This window comes from Phacochoerus africanus, chromosome 10 (assembly GCF_016906955.1).
Source record: "Phacochoerus africanus isolate WHEZ1 chromosome 10, ROS_Pafr_v1, whole genome shotgun sequence".
Lineage (NCBI taxonomy): Eukaryota > Metazoa > Chordata > Mammalia > Artiodactyla > Suidae > Phacochoerus > Phacochoerus africanus.
This window is the reverse complement of record NC_062553.1, coordinates 65163262-65182580: the sequence shown is the minus strand read 5'-3', so window position 1 is coordinate 65182580 and position 19319 is coordinate 65163262. Positions and strand designations below refer to the sequence as shown.

The 19319-nt window shown below is 34.8% G+C and overlaps 1 protein-coding gene across 1 annotated transcript in view; it reads left to right on the top strand.

The window, feature by feature from the left end:
• The window catches only part of UBA6 (ubiquitin like modifier activating enzyme 6), an 88549-nt gene extending 73545 nt beyond the window's left edge, over positions 1-15004 (top strand). The window contains 6 exon segments of the mRNA XM_047798815.1: positions 2985-3102; positions 4542-4735; positions 5684-5811; positions 8835-8922; positions 9109-9203; positions 12578-15004. Of these exon segments, the coding sequence (XP_047654771.1) occupies positions 2985-3102; positions 4542-4735; positions 5684-5811; positions 8835-8922; positions 9109-9203; positions 12578-12713 (759 nt within the window). The 3' untranslated portion in view covers positions 12714-15004.
• Positions 15005-19319: the final 4315 nt, after the last annotated feature.

The following is a 19319-nucleotide window of genomic DNA, read 5'->3' as shown; positions in this document are numbered from 1 at the left end:
GGGAACTTCCATGTGCCATGGGTGCAGCCCTGAAAAGACAGAAAAAAAGAGGGGAAAGCTTCTCTGATACGGTAACGTTTGAGCCGAAGCCTGAAGAAAGTAAGGCGTGAGCCAGGCTGTTATCTGGTGAACGAGAAGTGCAGACAGCAGAAACAAGTTCAGAGAAAAATCTTCAAAGATTTTGAAGGCCAGAATTTTTCTGGAGGAGAATATGCAAGAGGAGAGTGGTAGACAATGAAATTGGAGAGGTAGCTATGGTTATGGTAAGTATTTCATGTCTTATTATGCAGTAAGAGGCCAGCGAAGGATTTTAAGCAGAGGACACAATCTAAAATCATATTTATAAGGATGACCCTATCAGTTCTGTTCAGAGTGATTATATGAGACATGAGAGAGGAACCAGAAAAGGCTATTAGGAGGTTATTGGCAAACGATCAAGATGATTTAAAGGAAGTTGTGATAAGGGCTTGGATTCTGTATATTTTGCAGTAGCCATGACAGGATTTATAAGGGATTGGTTTGAGTGTGAGAGAAAAAAAGATTGTTATTTTCTTAGTTGCTTATTAAGCAAGCTTAATAGGTCCAAGTGCAAGGAGGAGATAGAGGAAGTTTGAGCAGAGAAAAAAAAAAAAGAAAAGAAAATAATTGCCCAGGGGAGTGGGGGAAGTTAGGAATTAGAAAATGTAACAATTTTGAATCAAATTAGAAAATGAGTCAGAATTTTGAGGATCCACTTAATGTTAATTCGAGTTAATGTATTCCACTAAATGTGGCTGGAGAAAAGGCAAATGCTGCTTGTATGCTACTGTAGAATAGCTGGAAAATTGAATTGTAACATGGGTTGGGGTTTTGCCACACAACTTTTTTGGAAGGAGGAAAAGAGTATTAATAAAGATGGAATATTAAAAAAGAACAAAATAATGCCATTTGCAGGAACATGGGTGGAACTAGAGATTCTCATACTAAGTGAATTAAGTCTGAAAGAGAAAGACAAATACCATATGTTCTCACTTACATCTGGAATCTAATATATGGCACAAATGGAGCTATCTACGGAAAAGAAATTCATGAATTTGGAGAACAGACTTGTGGTTGCTGAAGGGGCGAGAATGGGATGGACTGGGAGTTTGGGGTTAGTAGATGCAAACTGTTCCATTTGGAGTGGATTAGCAATGAGATCCTAGTGTATGGCACTAGGAACTGTATCTAGTCACTTGTGATAGAACATGATGGAGAATAATGTAAGAAAAAGATGGAGTCGTATATATATTCATATATATGTATATATTCATATATGTGTATATATATTCATATGTATGTATATATTCATATATATGTATATATGTTCATATATGTGTGTGTGTACATATATATATATATGAGACTGGGTCACTTTGCTGCATAGCAGAAATTGTAAATCATTGTAAATCAACTATAACAGAAAAAATTAAAATCTTAAATATTTTATAATTATTTTTTCCATTATAGCTGGTTTATAGTGTTCTGTCAATTTTCTACTGTACAGCAAGGTGATGACCCAGTCACACATATATGTATACATTCTTTTTTCTCACATTATCATGCAAATAAATAAAGATGGAACATGAAACTTAAAGTAGGAAAGCTTGAAAATACGAAGTATTTTTTTTCATATGTTCATTATAGGCCTTTTTGTATGCACTCTAAAAAAAATAAACCACAAAGCAACCATCTGTTCCCCTTACCCTTTAGCTATACTGAAAAAGGTGGAGTAATGAATGACTGCTAAATTCAGGTAGGAAGTGGTATGGGTAGTCTTCCACTGTGCGTTTTTATTTTAGGCAAAAGGAAAACTTTTAGCCAGTTCATTTTGTACCAGTAAATAGATTTGATGAATGAAGTGTTTATGACGTGTAGTTTATCAGGAGTATAAGTACAGAAAGGAAAAACAATTCCTATATAAAGAAGATTCCTTGCCCTTGTTTCTCATGGGCAGAACTGCTGGACAGAAGCGAAGGAAATATGTATCAGTGACCTTAATGGTCTTTATTGCTCTTCAATATGTTTTCTAGCTTGAATTGTTTCTTTCTACATTGAAGTTGAGGGGTAATTATCCTGAGCAACTTAGCTACAGTTTTAACATGAATTATGAACTTTTTCACAGCTACTTGAAGCAACTCCCACTGAATTATTAGGGTCTGGCACTACTAGTTAACAGATGCCATGGCCAAAAATATCAACTACACATTCCAGGAAATAAAAATAATTGCTTCCTTAACTCCTTAATTTTTCTCAAATATTTATAACAATATTAAAATATGAAAATGTGAGTTGGATGTGTTTATTTTAGTGATGGTGTAGCTAGTTTCTTGGTTTGAGAATATTCACTGCTCTCATAAGATACCTAATAAGTAACTTCTTAAAGACAAATTACTTACCTTTGCTGCCCTCAGCATGTAGCTACATGAAAGAAGATATATTCTTTTGGGAAAGAACTTCTTGTCAGCAGTCAATAAATATTTAAAAGAGGCCAATATTATATATTTTGTGAATTTCTTCAATTTCTTTGGAGACATAAAGTAGCTCCACACTAGGTAGAGGTATGTAATTTGGTTTGAAGTTCATTTGTCAGAATCACAAACTGTTGATTAATATTAACTTTATATTAGTGGAATTTTAAAGGAGATTTATATGATCTCAAGATATAATAAGCTATTCAATAAGTATTTTAACACTGTGAGCAAATTTATTTTAGATATATTGAGATTCTGTCAGTGAACAAGATTAAGATCCTCATTACATGTCAGTATGAGGAGGCAGATAATGAAACAAATATGTAAATAACGTAATATTACCAGTAGAAGGGATAAAATACATTGGGCCATAATGATTAATACTAGATAGAATGTTTTTTCTCTGTGATTTATTTGATAAGACAGATTTGGTAGTCAAACTTAGGTGTAGGATGTGATATCATTAATGAATATATATACATGTATTTAAAGGTTGTTCAAACAGATGAAACTGCAAGGAAACCAGACCATGTTCCTATTAGCAGTGAAGACGAGAGGAATGCTATTTTCCAACTGGAAAAGGCTGTTTCATCTAATGAAGCTACTGCAAGTAAGGGAAAATCTTTGTAAAAATTTTCTGAACTGAAAGGTTTTTTTACTTTTACTAAACTCTGTATTCAAAAGGTTGTGGGATTAAATAACAGTAATAATGATATTACTTGATTTCATGATCATATGAAAGTCACTGTTCATCTTTAACTGTGACTGAATTCATAATTTTCTTTACCATTTTCCTACCCTCAAAGGCAAAAATCTGTCTGCTTTGTTGTTGTTGTTCTGATTGTTTTAGTCCTTGAGATTCTGCTGTGTGATTTCTTTTTAACTTATGAATAAAAAAATGGAGTCCTTGTGGAGACTAACCCTGAGACCCAATTAATTCACTTTAGAAAAAAAATCATAGGAGTTCCCGTCGTGGCTCAGTGGTTAACAAATCCGACTAGGAACCATGAGGTTGCAGGTTCGATCCCTGGCCTCGCTTAGTGAGTTAAGGATCCGGCATTGCCGTGAGCTGTGGTGTAGGTTGCAGACGCAGCTTGGATCCCGCGTTGCTGTGGCTCTGGCATAGGCTGGTGGCTACAGCTCCAATTGGACCCCTAGCCTGGGAATATCCATATGCCGCCAGAGCAGCCTAAGAAATGGCAAAAAGACAAAAAAAAAAAAAGAAAGAAAGAAAAAGAGAAAAAAAAATCATAAATTTCTTGGATTCTTAATCTCCATAATTACACACAGGAAATACAGACCTGACCCACCTTTGCTCAATGGTCTTAAACTTGGGGAAAATGAACTTTTAATTCCTTAAAAACAGTTGTATATTGCCTCATGTTTTAGACCTGATCATCATCTTTTTTTACTGCATAAATCAGCAGTTTCCAAACTTTGGGATTTTACACAAATACCAGTAAAATTCAAGGGAAAAAAACTAGATTAGCACACTGTTGATTTTGCAAATAAAGGTCATTATCTTACGTTAATAAAATTATGATTCTAGAAAAAACAATACCATTTCTTACTTTCTCATTTCATCATAGATCAAAGTACACCTGTCTATGGAATGTTTTGGGTAGCCACTAGTCTAGAAATCTTTCAAAACGATACTTATTTTTATTTGACCAATTGGCCCTATTCTTAGTTACCAGAGGCAAAATGTTTCAGAGTAGTAGTTATGGAATCAATTTTTGAGCAGTACCTAGTGTTTACTTTTTATTATAAACCAATTACTAGCAAGTGTACATGGCTTTCTTATTTTTATGTTTTTTAGAGAGGCATTTTTTTAATGTCCAGACTTCTCTAATTTAGTGGTATTAAAGTCATCATTTTCATGTCCTACAATAGCTTCAGTTTCCTGGATTTTTTTTTTTTTTTTTTAGTTATTTACAAACCCAAAACAAAAAGGAATCTTTAACGCTAGTGAACCACGTTGCTTTTTATCTAGTTAAAGCCTTTACCACTTACTAGGAAACTTTGTGGGGTTTTTTTGGTTATCATCAGGTGACCTTCAGATGGCAGTGCTTTCATTTGAAAAAGATGATGATCGTAATGGACACATAGATTTCATCACAGCTGCATCAAATCTTCGTGCCAAAATGTATAGCATTGAACCAGCTGACCGTTTGAAAACAAAGCGCATAGCAGGTAGAATTATACCTGCTATAGCAACATCCACTGCTGCAGTTTCTGGCTTGGTGAGATTATTGTTCTTTGAAAATGCTTCTTGGAGTTCCCTTGTGGCACAGCAGGTTAAGGATCCAGCATTATCACTCCTGTGGCTCGGGTCGCTTCTTTGGCACAGGTTTGATCCCTGTCAGGGGCCGGGGGGGGGGGGGGCAAAAAAGAGAAGAAAATGCTTCTTTTTCATTATTTCTTTCCTGTCTTCCCCATTATACACACCCACCTAGTCACTTAGAAATCTTAGAAAATGAGGTGTACATATTGATCTTAATTTAAAATTGTAAAATATTTTTGAAAATAACAGTAATCTGTATTTTGAGCTTTTGTGGATAATATAAACATTATAACATAAAAAAATAAGCTCTGACAAGCTAGAGTATAATTTTTCTTACAGGCAGTAATCCTCTTAAACATCTTCGTATCCTCCATACAAACTAGGTACTCTATTTTTCTTGAATATAGTGAACTACTTCAGTCTTTACTCTTTGATTATATTGGATTTTAGTTCTTTGCCTTATAATAAATGTAATATCTGTTATGTTAGTGATACAGAATTCTTTCAATTTAGTCTTCACTTAATGATTTAGAATATTTAGGATGGCCCTAGTTACTATACTGTACCGTAGTGCTGTTCTTAGAAGTTATGTAATTGTTATTCCCATTATTAAATGATTTTAGACTGCTATACTTCTTGAATTCTGATGTTTGCTTTCAAAGCAGGAAAATTACATAGTCAAATTAATTGATTTTTTTGATAAATTTGTTTACTAATTGCTGAACAGGATGTAAGTTTGAAAGTATAAAATAGGCTAAAAGTGGAGAGACTTAATAAGAAATTTATATTACTCTGGTCCAATAGCTGCTTTAATTGTTTACACAGAAATGCTTGAGAAGAATTCAGAAAATTAAGGTCAGGAGTAGTTTTAGGCTGTTTATATAATCAAATTACTTCTTTTATCTAGGTTGCATTGGAAATGATCAAAGTAGCTGGTGACTATCCATTTGAAGCATATAAAAATTGTTTCCTTAATCTAGCCATTCCAATTATAGTGTTTACAGAGACATCTGAAGTAAGAAAAACTGAAATCAGGTATGTATTGAAGGTCTCTTTCTCTTCTCAAGTAACTTCTTTTTACCTTTTAAAAAATATTATGTTGGAGTTCCCGTCGTGGCGCAGTGGTTAACGAATCCGACTAGGAACCATGAGGTTGCGGGTTCGGTCCCTGCCCTTGCTCAGTGGGTTAACGATCCGGCGTTGCCGTGAGCTGTGGTGTAGGTTGCAGATATGGCTCGGATCCCGCGTTGCTGTGGCTCTGGCGTAGGCCGGTGGCTCCAGCTCCGATTGGACCCCTGGCCTGGGAACCTCCATATGCCGCAGGAGCGGCCCAAGAAATAGCAACAACAACAACAAAATAAAAAAAAAATTATGTTATTTACATATTTATTTCATTATCTGCCTCCTCATACTGACATGTAATGAGGATCTTTATCAAGAAAGATATTACCAGTAACTTTATCTTTCTCTTTTTTTCTGTATATAAATCCCTCCTATCACTGAAGACAAAGTCACGACCCTTCATGTAGCAGCATTTCTTTTTTTTTTTTTTTTTGAGCTATAATTGACATAGAACATTAAGTTAATTTGGAGTGTACAACAGAGTGATTGGACACCTTTATGTGGTAAAATAATCACCACAATAAATCCAGTTACCATCAGTTGTCATACATAGTTGCAGATTTTTTTCTTCGGATGAGAACTTTTAAGATTAATTCTCAGGAACTCTGAAATGTGCATACAGTATTTTTAACTGTAGTCATCGTGCTGCACATTGTATACTCATGACTTCCTCATCTTACAGTTGAAACTTGACTTTTGATTCCCTTCACCGATTTAGCCCATCCCAATCACCGGCTTCTGGCTCTGTCTTCTCTGTATCTATGAGTTTGGGATGGGCAGAGAGGGACCTGTTGATTGGTGGGTGGGTTGGTTGTATTTTTTGTGGAATTTTTTGGTTGGTTTATTTTAGGTTCTACATATACATGAGATCATTAAGTATCTTTGTCTTATTTCTCTGACTTCTTTTATTTAGCATAATGTTCTCAAGGTCCATCCATGTTGTAGCAAATGATAGGATGTTATTCTTTTATGGCTAAGCAATACTCCATTGTATATAATACCACATTTTCTTTACCCATTCATCCATGAGTGGACACTTAGATTGTTTCCATATCTTGGCTATTATAAATAATGCTGAAGTGAACATGGGGGTACAGATATCTTTTCAAATTAGTGCTTGCATTATCGTTGGATAAATACCCAGGAATGGAATTACTGGAACATACGGTAATTCTATTTTTAATTTTTAAAAGAACCAACATCCTGCTTTCCATAGTAGCTGTATCATTTTACATTCCAAATTAGTGCTTGCATTATCGTTGGATAAATACCCAGGAATGGAATTACTGGAACATATGGTAATTCTATTTTTAATTTTTAAAAGAAACAACATCCTGCTTTCCATAGTAGCTGTATCATTTTACATTCCCACTAAGAATGTAGAGTTCCAGTTCCTTCACAACCTTGCCAACACTTGTTATCTTTTGTTTTTTGATGACAGGTATCTAACAGGTGTAAGGTGATACCTAATTGTGGTTTTGAATTGTAATTCCCTGATGATTAGTGATATTGAGCATTTTTTCTTATTCTTGTTAACCATCTGTTCATTTTGTTATTGGATTGTTTGGATTTTTGCTTTTGAGTTGTATGAGCTTTTTATGTATTTTGGCTATTAACCCATTTTTAGATACATTATTTGCAGATATTTTCTCCCATTCAGTAGATCACCTTTTCAGTTTATTAATGGTTTTCTTTGCTATGTAGAAGATTTTAGTTTGATAGAGTCCCTCTTGTTTCTTTGTTTGTTTTTGTTTTTAATTTTTTTTTTGTCTTTTGTCTTTTTAGGGCCTCACCTGCAGCATATGAAGGTTCCCAGGCTAGGGGTCTGATTGGAGCTGTTGCCGACAGCCTATGCCACAGTCACAGCAACACCAGATCCGAACTGAATCTGTGACCTACACCCCAGCCCACTGCAACGCCAGATCCTTAACCTACTGACGAGGTCAGGGATTGAACCTGCAACCTCATGGTTCCTAGTAGATTCGTTTCCACACCACGACAAGAACTCCTGTTTTTAATTTTTAGTTTTTGTCTTTTTAGGGCCACGTCTGCGACACATGGAGGTTCCCAGGCTAAGGGTCAAATTGGACCTAAGCTGCTGGCATAAGCACAGCCATAGCAATGCCAGATCCAGGCCGTATCTGTGACCTACACCACACACAGCTAATGGCAACATTGGATCCTTAAGCCACTGAGCAAGGCCAGGGATTTAACCTACATTCTCACAGATGCACTAGCATCACTTCCACTGAGTCACAGTGGGAACTCCTCTTTTTTCTTTTGTAGCCTTTGCCTTTGGTGTCAAATTAAAAAAAAAAGTCATCGCCAAGACCAATGTCAGAGAGCTTATTACTTACCATGCAAGTTTTCTCCTAGGAGTTTTATGATTTCAGATCTTAAAAAACTTGAAAACTGCTATCTTGACAGGAGTGTAAGAAAGCACTCATACATTACTAATGAGAATATAAAATAATCTAGCCCATATTAGGGCAAATATAGCACTATATTTGGAATTTTTGGATACATTTACACTCATCTCAAATGATATATGTATAGGATATTCATTCTGACATTGTTTGTCATGGCCAAAGATTGGAACAATCCAAGTGTCTGGTGATAGGAGACTCGCACATCCACACACTGAAATCCATGCAGGTATTTAAAAAGAGAGAAAGAGAGAGACAGAACTCTCTTGCTAAAATAGACTGATTTATTATGAGATGCTGGAAAGATCAATAATGTACTGATAAAGTGGTTATCTATGTGGTATCATGGGGAAGGAAGGAAGATTATGAAATATTTTAATGTTGTATTTTCCTCCCCCCCACATGAATGGCTAGTTAGGTCACAAATACTGGACTTCTTGGGGGGGTGGGTATTACTATTAAGGGTAAGAAAATTTAAGTGTTTTTGTTCTGAATATTTTTTTACAACAGAAATGGAATATCATTTACAATTTGGGACAGATGGACTATACATGGAAAAGAAGATTTCACCCTCTTGGATTTCATAAATGCAGTCAAAGTGAGACGATTATTTTTTAGTTGCTTTGAGTCTATTAGTTTTTATACATAATTTCATTTGAAGTTTTTATAAATATTATTTAGCAGGAGTTCATTTGCTCTCTTTACTGTTTGTAAAACATTGTCACCCAGCATTTTAAATTTGGTTAGAGCTTTGATTGATTCTCTTTTGGGTAATCACTTTTAGGAGAAGTATGGAATTGAGCCAACAATGGTGGTACAGGGAGTCAAAATGCTTTATGTTCCTGTAATGCCTGGTCATGCAAAAAGATTGAAGTTAACGTAAGTATCAAACAGTCTATGAAAGAGCTGCTCAAGAATTGAAATATACGTTGGATGCTCACTAGAAAATTAAAATATAGAGGTTATTGAAGTTCAATAAAAATATGTGATTTATTCCTATCTGATGGCAATAACAGAATTACCAGGTTCCACAAGCTATCTGTCAAGAAAGATTTATAGGATTACAATACCCTAGTGAATTATTTTAGTTCAGAATCAGCTTTTAAGCTAATAGGCTTAGAAACCTGATTTGGTCAATATACCAAGTAAAAGTAGATCTACCTCTTATATGGAAATACATAAGGACTAGGCTTATAAGACTGAAGTGGGGTTTTTTTAAATGCCAAATTGTTGTTTTCATTCATTTATTAAACAGATTTTTTAAAAGAATGCCTACTATGTACCAGGTACTTTTGTAAGCATTAGGGATACAGCAATGAGCAAATCAAAGTCTCTGCCCTGTTTGAGGAGGTTGCGTAACAATTAGACATGTATATCAGATGGTGGAATGTGCTATGGAAAAATAAAGCAAAATAAGGGGGTGATAAGTTGCTGCAGTATGTTGGGTAGTGTAGGTATTCCTTCTGCCTGTCCTATTCTGATCTGATAAGGTGGCATTTGAGCAGAGACCCAAAGGAAGAGAAGGAGCAGAAACAGTCTTTACTTTGGTCTGCAAGGCCCTAAATTCTCTGGTTCCCACTTACCCCTCTTATCCCTTTTATACCTCTCCCCTTGCTCACGGAATTCCATTTATACTGGCCTCCTTACATTTCCTTGAATATTCATGGGCTTTTGCTCTAGTTGTTCCTTCTGCTTGCAACTCTTTCTGAGATGGCTATCTGGCTAACTCTCACCCCTGGCCTTTATACTTCTTGAAGAGGCCGTTGAACCCTGATTCATACCACATCCTGTGCACTACCATAGCCTAGCATGCCTAATTCCCTTCCTTCTGCTCTACTTTTTCTTTTTTTCACAGCATTTATCACTGTCTTATAGCTGCTATATTATTTATTATCTGTCTCCCACCACTCTTATAAGCTTCATTCACAAGGGCAGAAATCTATATTTGATGTGGACACTGATGTATCTCAAGTGCTTAGACCAATACTGGGCATATAATAGGCGTCAGTAAATATTTTGCAGTATGTACACATACTGAATCATTACCTTGTATACCTGAAACTGGTGGGATGTTATGTCAGTTATCAATAAAAAATTCTAAAATTTTTAAAACAAATAAAATTAGCATGTGAATAAGTGAATCCTTATGATGAAAGCTTCAACACATATGTCAGTTTAACTATAATTATCAGTAAGGTTTTTTTAATTATTATAGTCCAAGCTTAATTATCTATCTTTTAGAAACAAAATTACTCTGGGAGTTCCCATTGTGGCTGAGAGGAAATGACTCTGACTAGTATCCATTAGGATCCAGGTTCAGTGGGTTAAGGATCCGGCATTGCTGTGGTGTAGGTTGCAGAAGTGGCTCGAATCTGGTGCGGCTGTGGCATAGGTCAGCAGCTGCAGCTCTGATTCCACCCCTAGTGTGGGAACCTCCATGTGCCAGTCTTTTTTTTTAAAAAAAAACAACTACTCTTACGTTATCTAATGCATTAATTTGCCTTATTTTTTTCCATTAGGGCCCCCAAGTATCTTTTCTGATGGTAGTATTTATTTTATGTTACCTAGATAAGTGTTGAATGTGTGGTCCTGGAGTGTATTGATTAATGGAATTTAAATGTTACTGCAAATAATTCACTAAAATACTTTACAGAGTTGGCCAATATTTGAAACCTCCAGCACAATGTTTTGTGAATGATATTTCTCATTTTATTACATTGTTCATTTACCAGATACTTAATGAGTACTTATAAGTGGCTAGACAAACTCGGTTTCAGAGAGACGTGGGCTCATGTCCCTGCGCGGCTACTAACTTGTTTTATCACATTGAAAAACTTATCAGACTTCTTTAAAACTTAGTTTTCTATCCACAAATGAAGATGATTATGTCCATAGCTGTTGAGCAGTAAGATAATAGTAAGGCTTAGCAGTGTAATGACAAGTGATTAGTATTCCATAAATGTAACTTACTTCAGTTAATATTTTTGTCATCACACATCATTATCAAATAGCCCTTTCCCTCAAGGAGTTCACAGTTTACTAAGGAAAGGTGACATGTTAGTAATTAAAATGTAGCAATAATTATAATAAAGGTTTTTACAGAATACTGTGGGCACAATTAACTCAAGTCTTCAGCCTACGGTAGATTTCATTTGAGCTGCTTTTGAGAAAGAATTACATCACACAAAAGCAGTAGATTGTTCAAAAGCATTCACCTAATAAAGAGCATGCCTTATCTATTTGGAAAATCAAGTATTTTGGAGTGACTTAAGGATGAGATGGTAAAGAATGAATTGTGGAAAGAATGAAAAGTTGTAGATGAGACAAAATATCTTTGTAAAATTGAAAGAGCTATTATTGAGAACTAGATTACATAGTTCAGAGCCTGGCACGAGATAAGTACGTGATAGATGATGACAAGATTATTAGACAAGAGAATAACATTAGATTTATATTTCAAGAGAATTCTGCAGCAAAGTAGATTGGAAATAGGAGAAAGACTGGATGGAGCTAGCTGGCTAAAAGTTAATGCAGTAATCTAATGGGTATATATAGATGATGGCTTGATTTAAGATAATATCAATGATAGTAGCTTTTTTAGTAAATAGGATATACCTAAGATATAAGGGAAAGGTGAAACTTAAGAATGTCTTTCATAGTGATACTTCTAGCTTTCATTTGAAGATTTAAATGCTTGCTTTTACTTTTACAGAGACATGCTTGAGAAGAACTTATGATGCTTCCATACTCATTATAGGACATTGGTTATGAAAACATCTGTAAGATATTTAGTCCACACCAAAAAAGCTCTTGGAATTTGAGCCATACCAAGTGGTTTTAGACAAGACCAAGTATCATGGACGTTTTGGTGTGGACCAAAATGTATTATGGACATTTTGGACAGGACTAGATGGCTGCTAACCCTCCAAACTTTATAGGAAGTATAGAGGAGAAATCATTTTTAAAAAGCATTGCTTACATTTTGGGTGTTTTTGTGTGTGATTTTTTTTCGATGTGTTTTGTTTTTGTTTTTGTTTGTCCTTCAATAAATGGTCTGTCTTCTTTATCAGTACCAACAGAGGGAAAAATTGATTCACCCTTAAGTAAATGAGTGTCTTGATTTTACAACTTTCAGTAAAGAAAATAATTATATGCATAAATTTGAACAAGCCCAGATTGGGCAACATTGATCAGCGCATCACTCTGATTTTACAGAATTTACCAAATTATTTGTCCTTGTTTATTTTTCTTAGAATGCATAAACTTGTGAAACCTTCTACTGAAAAGAAATATGTGGATCTTACTGTGTCGTTTGCTCCAGATACTGATGGTGATGAAGATTTACCTGGACCTCCAGTAAGATACTACTTTAGTCATGACACTGATTAACAGAAGTTGTCTTAAATTTAGGATTACTTAATGTTGGAAAGAATGCACTTCATTCAGGAGCTAAAAAAGTCAGTTTGTAATGGTATGGATTTCTCTTTGATGAAGCCTTAATTTAAGGGAAACATCAGTAGAAAACCACAGTGAAGAATTATAAAGCATGTTGAAGCATACTATACACTTGTGTAGTGCATCATATGTGGATGTGATCACAAGCAACTTTGAACTGGAATGCCATTTTTTAATGCTTACAAAAATATTTGTGTATTAACCTCTTTGGACGAAAAAAAGGAAAAATAGCTATCCAAGACCAGAAGAGATAAAAGATCAAGAAACTGAAAGTAACAAATGGAGCTATCCAAAAGGTTTCATCCTGTTTTATGAATTTCTCTTTGTTTAGTATTTGAGGCCCGTGTTTCTATACAGATAGTGTTTGGCTCCCTGTACCCTTCATGGTGAGGCTTTGACTTTAACACCAGTGGGTAGAGGAGGGGTGGTAGAAGTGGATGAATAGTAGACATTTGAAATGTACAGTTACAGATTACTGTCCTGTTACCTCTGATGAGTTAACCAGAGTTTCTATCACTGCCTCCTCAGAATCAGGATCTTTGTTGAACACATCAAATGACAGGTGTTAACCAGAACTAAATGTTAACATATTTTTTGGACTCTGATAGGCCTCTTAGAGAATCCGTGAATGTGAACACATAAACACGGCTAGTCATTTAATTCTTCAGTATGCCTTCTGATGTGGTCATTTTATTTATTTGGAACTCTAAACCTGATTGTCATAGCATATAAGACTAAAAGACTTTGTAAAGGGAGTTGTCCTTAGAAGTAGATGAAAAATAGAAATTAAAAAATTATCACTAGTTGAGTCTTGATTTTTTTCTTCCAGCAACCTAATGGACAGAAAAAAAAACTAATATTTTATTTTAAAAGGAAATGTATTAATTTAATTCTACATTCCCAGAAAGGGAATTGATGAAGATAAAATTTTATTTTTTTAGGTCTTTGTGATAGAAACTTTCTGTTTTCTGAAATGAGCTATTGCAGATGTTCATAGAAATGCTTTCATTAAGATGACATAAAGTGTGCTCAGCACTGTCAACTTAGTGAAAACACCAAGTATTTATTCTTTTTCTAAGGCTATCATGCATTCTAAAGCAATTTTATAACTGCAAAGTCATTTCCCTTTAGCTGCTTGTCTTCTGTTCAGACCATGAATAGGTACTTCAATAAATTAAAAACTAGATTCACATTAGTATTACTCCAATTTGATATCTTTTTATATTCTCTACTTAACTTTTATTCCACTTATGAATAGTTTAAATTACTTAGCCAACTGTATTGTTTCATTCTTTTGTAAAACTATCATCTAATTGGGAAAATAATTTAGGAGTGAAGGGTGAATTTGTATGATTAATTGATAACCTGTGGAGTTCTCTTGTGATGCAGCAGGTTAGGAATCTTGTGTTGTCATTGCAGCAATTTGGGTCGCTGGTGTGGCACGGGTTTGATCCCTGGCCCAGGAACTTCTGCATGCTGAAAGTGCAGCCGAGAAAGAAAAATAATAATAAATAAATAAAGGGTAATCTGTGCATTTGGAAATGAGGATAAGTGAACAGGATGCATTTAAAGAAATTGGCTGCCTTCAAAATAATTAATTTTGATTCATCAATCATACCCACTCCCATCATGTATATTGCAAGTATAATGCTTAAAACTAATATTACTTAAAAATAAATCCAGGAATATCAAAACTCTGTGGCTTAGAGCTTTAGAGACTAGCAATAAGACTTTTCTATAAGAATCCTGTTTGCCACTTTTCTGTTTTGTACTCTGATAGTAACTCATATTTTCCAGGTAGGCATTCAGTAATTCTCTAGTTGTGATCTGAGAGCTTACTTATATTTGGTCTAAATCTCCACATCTCTTTAGAAATAAATTTAGAACAGAACCAAGTTATCAATTCTTATTCAGTGCTTTTAGCAGATATCAACAAAATCAACAAAGCTTAAGTTCATTTTGTGATGAAGGCTGAAACCATATTCTCATAGCTTTTTTTTCCTATAGGTAATATTTATTGCCATTAATTTCTTCTTTTTAGTTCTACTAACCTGGAAAGCCAGTGTGAATTTAGTGATGGTTTTTTTCATTATCTATTTTGTTTATTTCTGTACCATGAGATCACTGCTGGTAATTGAAATATCAGGTGCAAAAATGAATGATTTGATTTTGTACAGTACCAATGAGTAATTTTTTACCTATTAAAAATAAATTAAGAAATTTGACAATGTCTTTGTAAATCCTGTTCCATACTGACTCCAGAGATTCCAATTTTACTATTCGTTTGGTGAGTAGTGTTGCTTTGGTGTTTCCTAGTTTTCAAGTTTTGCAGTCATGAAGATACAATACTCACTGAATGTGGAGGGACATTACTTCAGAGTGCTTTTGGCTCCTGGAAATTCTATTAAAACAATTGAGGGAATATTGAGAAACCTAGAAAATCTGGTATATCCCAGACTGTTGGTTGGGGATTTAAATTGCATTCCTTTTCAGAGCAGTATGTTACTCATCTATAAGTTCCTTTAAATTGTTCCAAAGGTAGAACTTGGAAATAGATTTTTTTTTTCTTTTTCCTATCATGGCACTCCCTGGTGGTGCCAATGACAAGGCATAAAAAAAATCAGCAGTGTTTGGAGTCTACTGTTTTATAATTAGTGTAATAAAGACAGAAAGAAAATTGTTCTCTTGAAATCTTGAGGAAAAGAAGTTTACCTAATAATCCTTTCAACTCCAATGATTATTATCAAAAACTCATTGTGATTGTAAATGTATAACCATTTAATATACAGTCACTAGGTATAGGTGTAACTATTTTACTTTTATTTTTTATTTATTTATTTATTTGTTTATTTATTGTCTTTCCTAGGGCCGCATTCATGGTATGTGGAGGTTCCCAGGCTGGGGTCTAATCGGAGCTGTAGCTGCTGGCCTTCACCACAGCCACAGCAATACCAGATCTGAGCCAAATCTGCGACCTCACAGCAACACTCAATCCTTAACCCACTGAGCAAGGCCAGGGATCAAACCCACAACCTCATGGTTCATAGTTGGATTTGTTAACCACTGAGCCATGAAGGGAGCTCCCTATTTTACTTTTAATGAATTCAAGACATAAATTAGGAAGTTGCAGTCTTGGAGGTCACAGTAAGTAAACCAGCATACTATTTGTGTTCATTTTTCTCTTGTCATGTCTTGGCTTTGCTATCAGTTAAGAAATATACATTCATGTATATATTCAAAAGAGTACACAAAATATAAACACCCAGTTTAGGGAATAATTTTAAAGTAACTACTTATATAACCAGCTCTCAATCAATAGAACATTGACAGAGCGCAGAAAGTCCCCTTGTAGTCCCTCCTGAATCAGGACCAGCTTCCCCACACAGAGAAGTATGGCAGTTAGCACTGTTCTACTTTTGTGGTAACTGTGTCTGTTTTTATTTATATTGTTACCACCATGTATGGACCTAAACAATAGTTTATTTTTGATGGGTTTTGAACTGGATGTAAGATAGAATCATGCTGTATTCTTTTGTGATGCTTCTTTCATTCAGCATGGAACTCATCCATACTGTTGCTTAAAACTACACATTATTTATCATCATTGATGTATAATTTGCCTTTGCATTAATATACCACTATTTATTCATTCTGTTTGTGGGCAATTGGGATGTTTTTTTGTTAGAGGTAATCACAGTTCCACAATAAACATTATTTTATTTATCAGCCTAGTGCAACTAAGGTATGCCTAAGAGTGGAACTGCTTGGTCATAGAGTAATCATATCTTAGGTTTTATTAGAAAATAAGATTTTTCCTGAGCAATAGAGATGTCTGTTTTTACACTTTACTCAACATTGATGTTAAGAGTTTTTTTTTTTAATTTTGCAAGTCTGATAGATGTGCAGTTGTATCTCATTGACGTTTTACTCTGTGTTTTCCCTAATTGCCATTGGAATTAAGGAGCTATTTATATATATTTTTTTGGTTTTGGCCACTCTGACTTTTTTTGAAAAGTGTCTTTTCAGTTCTTTTGCCCATTTTTCTGTTAGCAGATTTTTTTTCCTCATTGATTCATAAAAAAAATCTTGTAAATCCTATTCTTGGTTGGCTATATAATAGCAAATGTTTTTTCCCACTGTTACTTGCCTTTCCCTCTCTTTATGGTGTTCTTTGATAAACAAAAAAAAATTATTAATGATTAGGTGGTGATCAATTTCTTGTTTTAAGGTGAGAGTTTTTTGTGAGTTGTTAAAAAGTTGATCTCTCGAGCCACAAAGTTGTGAAGATAACCTCCTCTATATTGTCTTCTAAAACTTTACTTTTGACTTTGACATTTTAAGTTTTAAATTCACAAGGAATTTTGTGTGTGCTAGGAAATGCCTCACCACCATTTACTGAAGTCTGTTCTTTTCTGCAGTGCCGCCAAAAATCATATGTCATATGTATACGTCCCTTGCTGGATTTTCTTGTTCCTTCTTTTCTATTCCTGTGCCTTCATAGGAATATACACTGCCTTCATCACTATAGCTGGTATGTTATTTTTTGGCAGAACAAGTCCTCCCAACTTGTTCTGTAAGAGTGTCTTGGTTATTTTTAGCTCTTTGTTTTTCAGTTCTCAAATTTCTAATTTCAAATATGTAAATCTGTCACTTTGCAATTTCCAGTTGTTCTGCTGAAATTGTGTATCTTTTTTTTTTTTTTCCTGTCGTTTGTCTTTATAGAGCTGCACCCACAGCATATAGAGGTTCCCAGGCTAGGGGTCTAATTGGAGCTGGAGCTGCCAGCCTATACCAGAGCCACAGCAACACCAGATCTGAGCCGTCTCTGCGACCTACACGACAGCTCACAGCAACGCCGGATCCTGAACCCACTGAGCGATGCCAGGGATTGAACCTGCAACCTCATGGTTACTAGTCTGATTCGTTTCCGCTGTGCCACGACGGGAACTCCAAAATTGTATATCTTTTATCTACCTGAACATGAAAGCATTATTATTTTATAGTCTGTGTTTAATAATTCCAAAATCTGAAGCTCAACTGTGGGTCTTTTTATTATATTTTTGTTTCTGCTAATTCTCATTATCTTGTATCTTTGTGTGGTTGTCTTTAATTGTATGCCAATATCATATTTGAAATCGTGCTTGTAGAAGTATAGTTGACCCTGAACAACACAACTTTGAACTGCATGGATCCACTTGTGCATAGATTTTTTTCTCACTAAATACATAACTGCAGTATTACAGTCTGTGGATGTGGAACCTCCAATATGGAGGACTGACTATAAAGTCATAGGCAGATTTTCGCAAATGGTTGGTGCCCTAATTCCCATGTTATTCAAGGATCAACCATAGTTTGATGCCCAACATATCTTCATCCTCCACAGTATTTTCATATGCTTTACCAGGCACAAGGGCACTAACAACTCAGGATCACATTGACCCAGTTTCAGAAATCGAGATTTTCTGAGTCATCCTTGTGGTTCAGAGCTGTGCTAACTGTACTAGTGTCCTTACTTCCTGTTAACCCTTAATCTAAAGCTCTCCAGACTTGCTGAGTGTGATCTATGTTACCAGAGCCGGAGCCTCTCCTCTCAACTGGCACCACACTTTCAATCCCTAGTCCCTTAGCTCTGTTCAGCTTCTCAGTGGCCTCTTAAAGAATCTGTAAAAGCTTCCAGGATACAAGTGGTCGCAAGTGAAGAATTGATTTCCTTTATGAATTTCTGTTTTCTTCAAGACATTAGCCTGATAATTATTCACTAATTTGGCTTTCTAATATTACCCAATACTCTTCCTAGTATATTTTGTCCACCTTTTCTAAATATTCTCAAGTGAGAATACTAATCCAAATTACTCAGCCCACTTTATTTCCTGTTGATTATGTGTAAAATGTAATTGACATCTTTGTATTACTTCTGTATCTGGAAACTTAATAAACTCTAGTGATTCTTTTATGTTGTTTGCAAATTCTTTTGGCTATTTTACATAATCTTTAAATAGGGACAGTGTTTAGTCTTTCCTAAAATCCAAATTTTGGTTTTATTAATCCTGTTTTCTATTTCATAGATTTCTGCTTTTATCAATATTACTAATTTTTTCAATTTTATTTGGAGTTTTTTACTCTTCTTGTTTCCAATTTCTTGAGATGGATGCTTTATTTCATTCATTTTCAGCCTGTTTTTCAACATAAGCATTTCGAAGTTATTTTTATATTACTGTAGCATAATTACATTACATTATGCTCTAATTACTGTTGTATCTATATTCCACAAATTTTGATATCAAATAGTTAACAGTTAGTTAAAATATTTTCCAGATTTCATTGGGGTGGTTCCTCTTCAACTCCCGGGTTTTTTAGAAGAGTGTTTCTTCATTGCTACCATAGAGTTTGGATTTGGGTTTGTTTGTTTGTTTAATTCAATTAGATATTCTTTGTCTTTTAGCTGGAATACTGAGGCCATTTACATTTAATATAATTGCTAATTGATCTATTTCTGCCATTTTATTTTATGGGGGTTTGTTTTCCGTGTGTAGTTTCTGT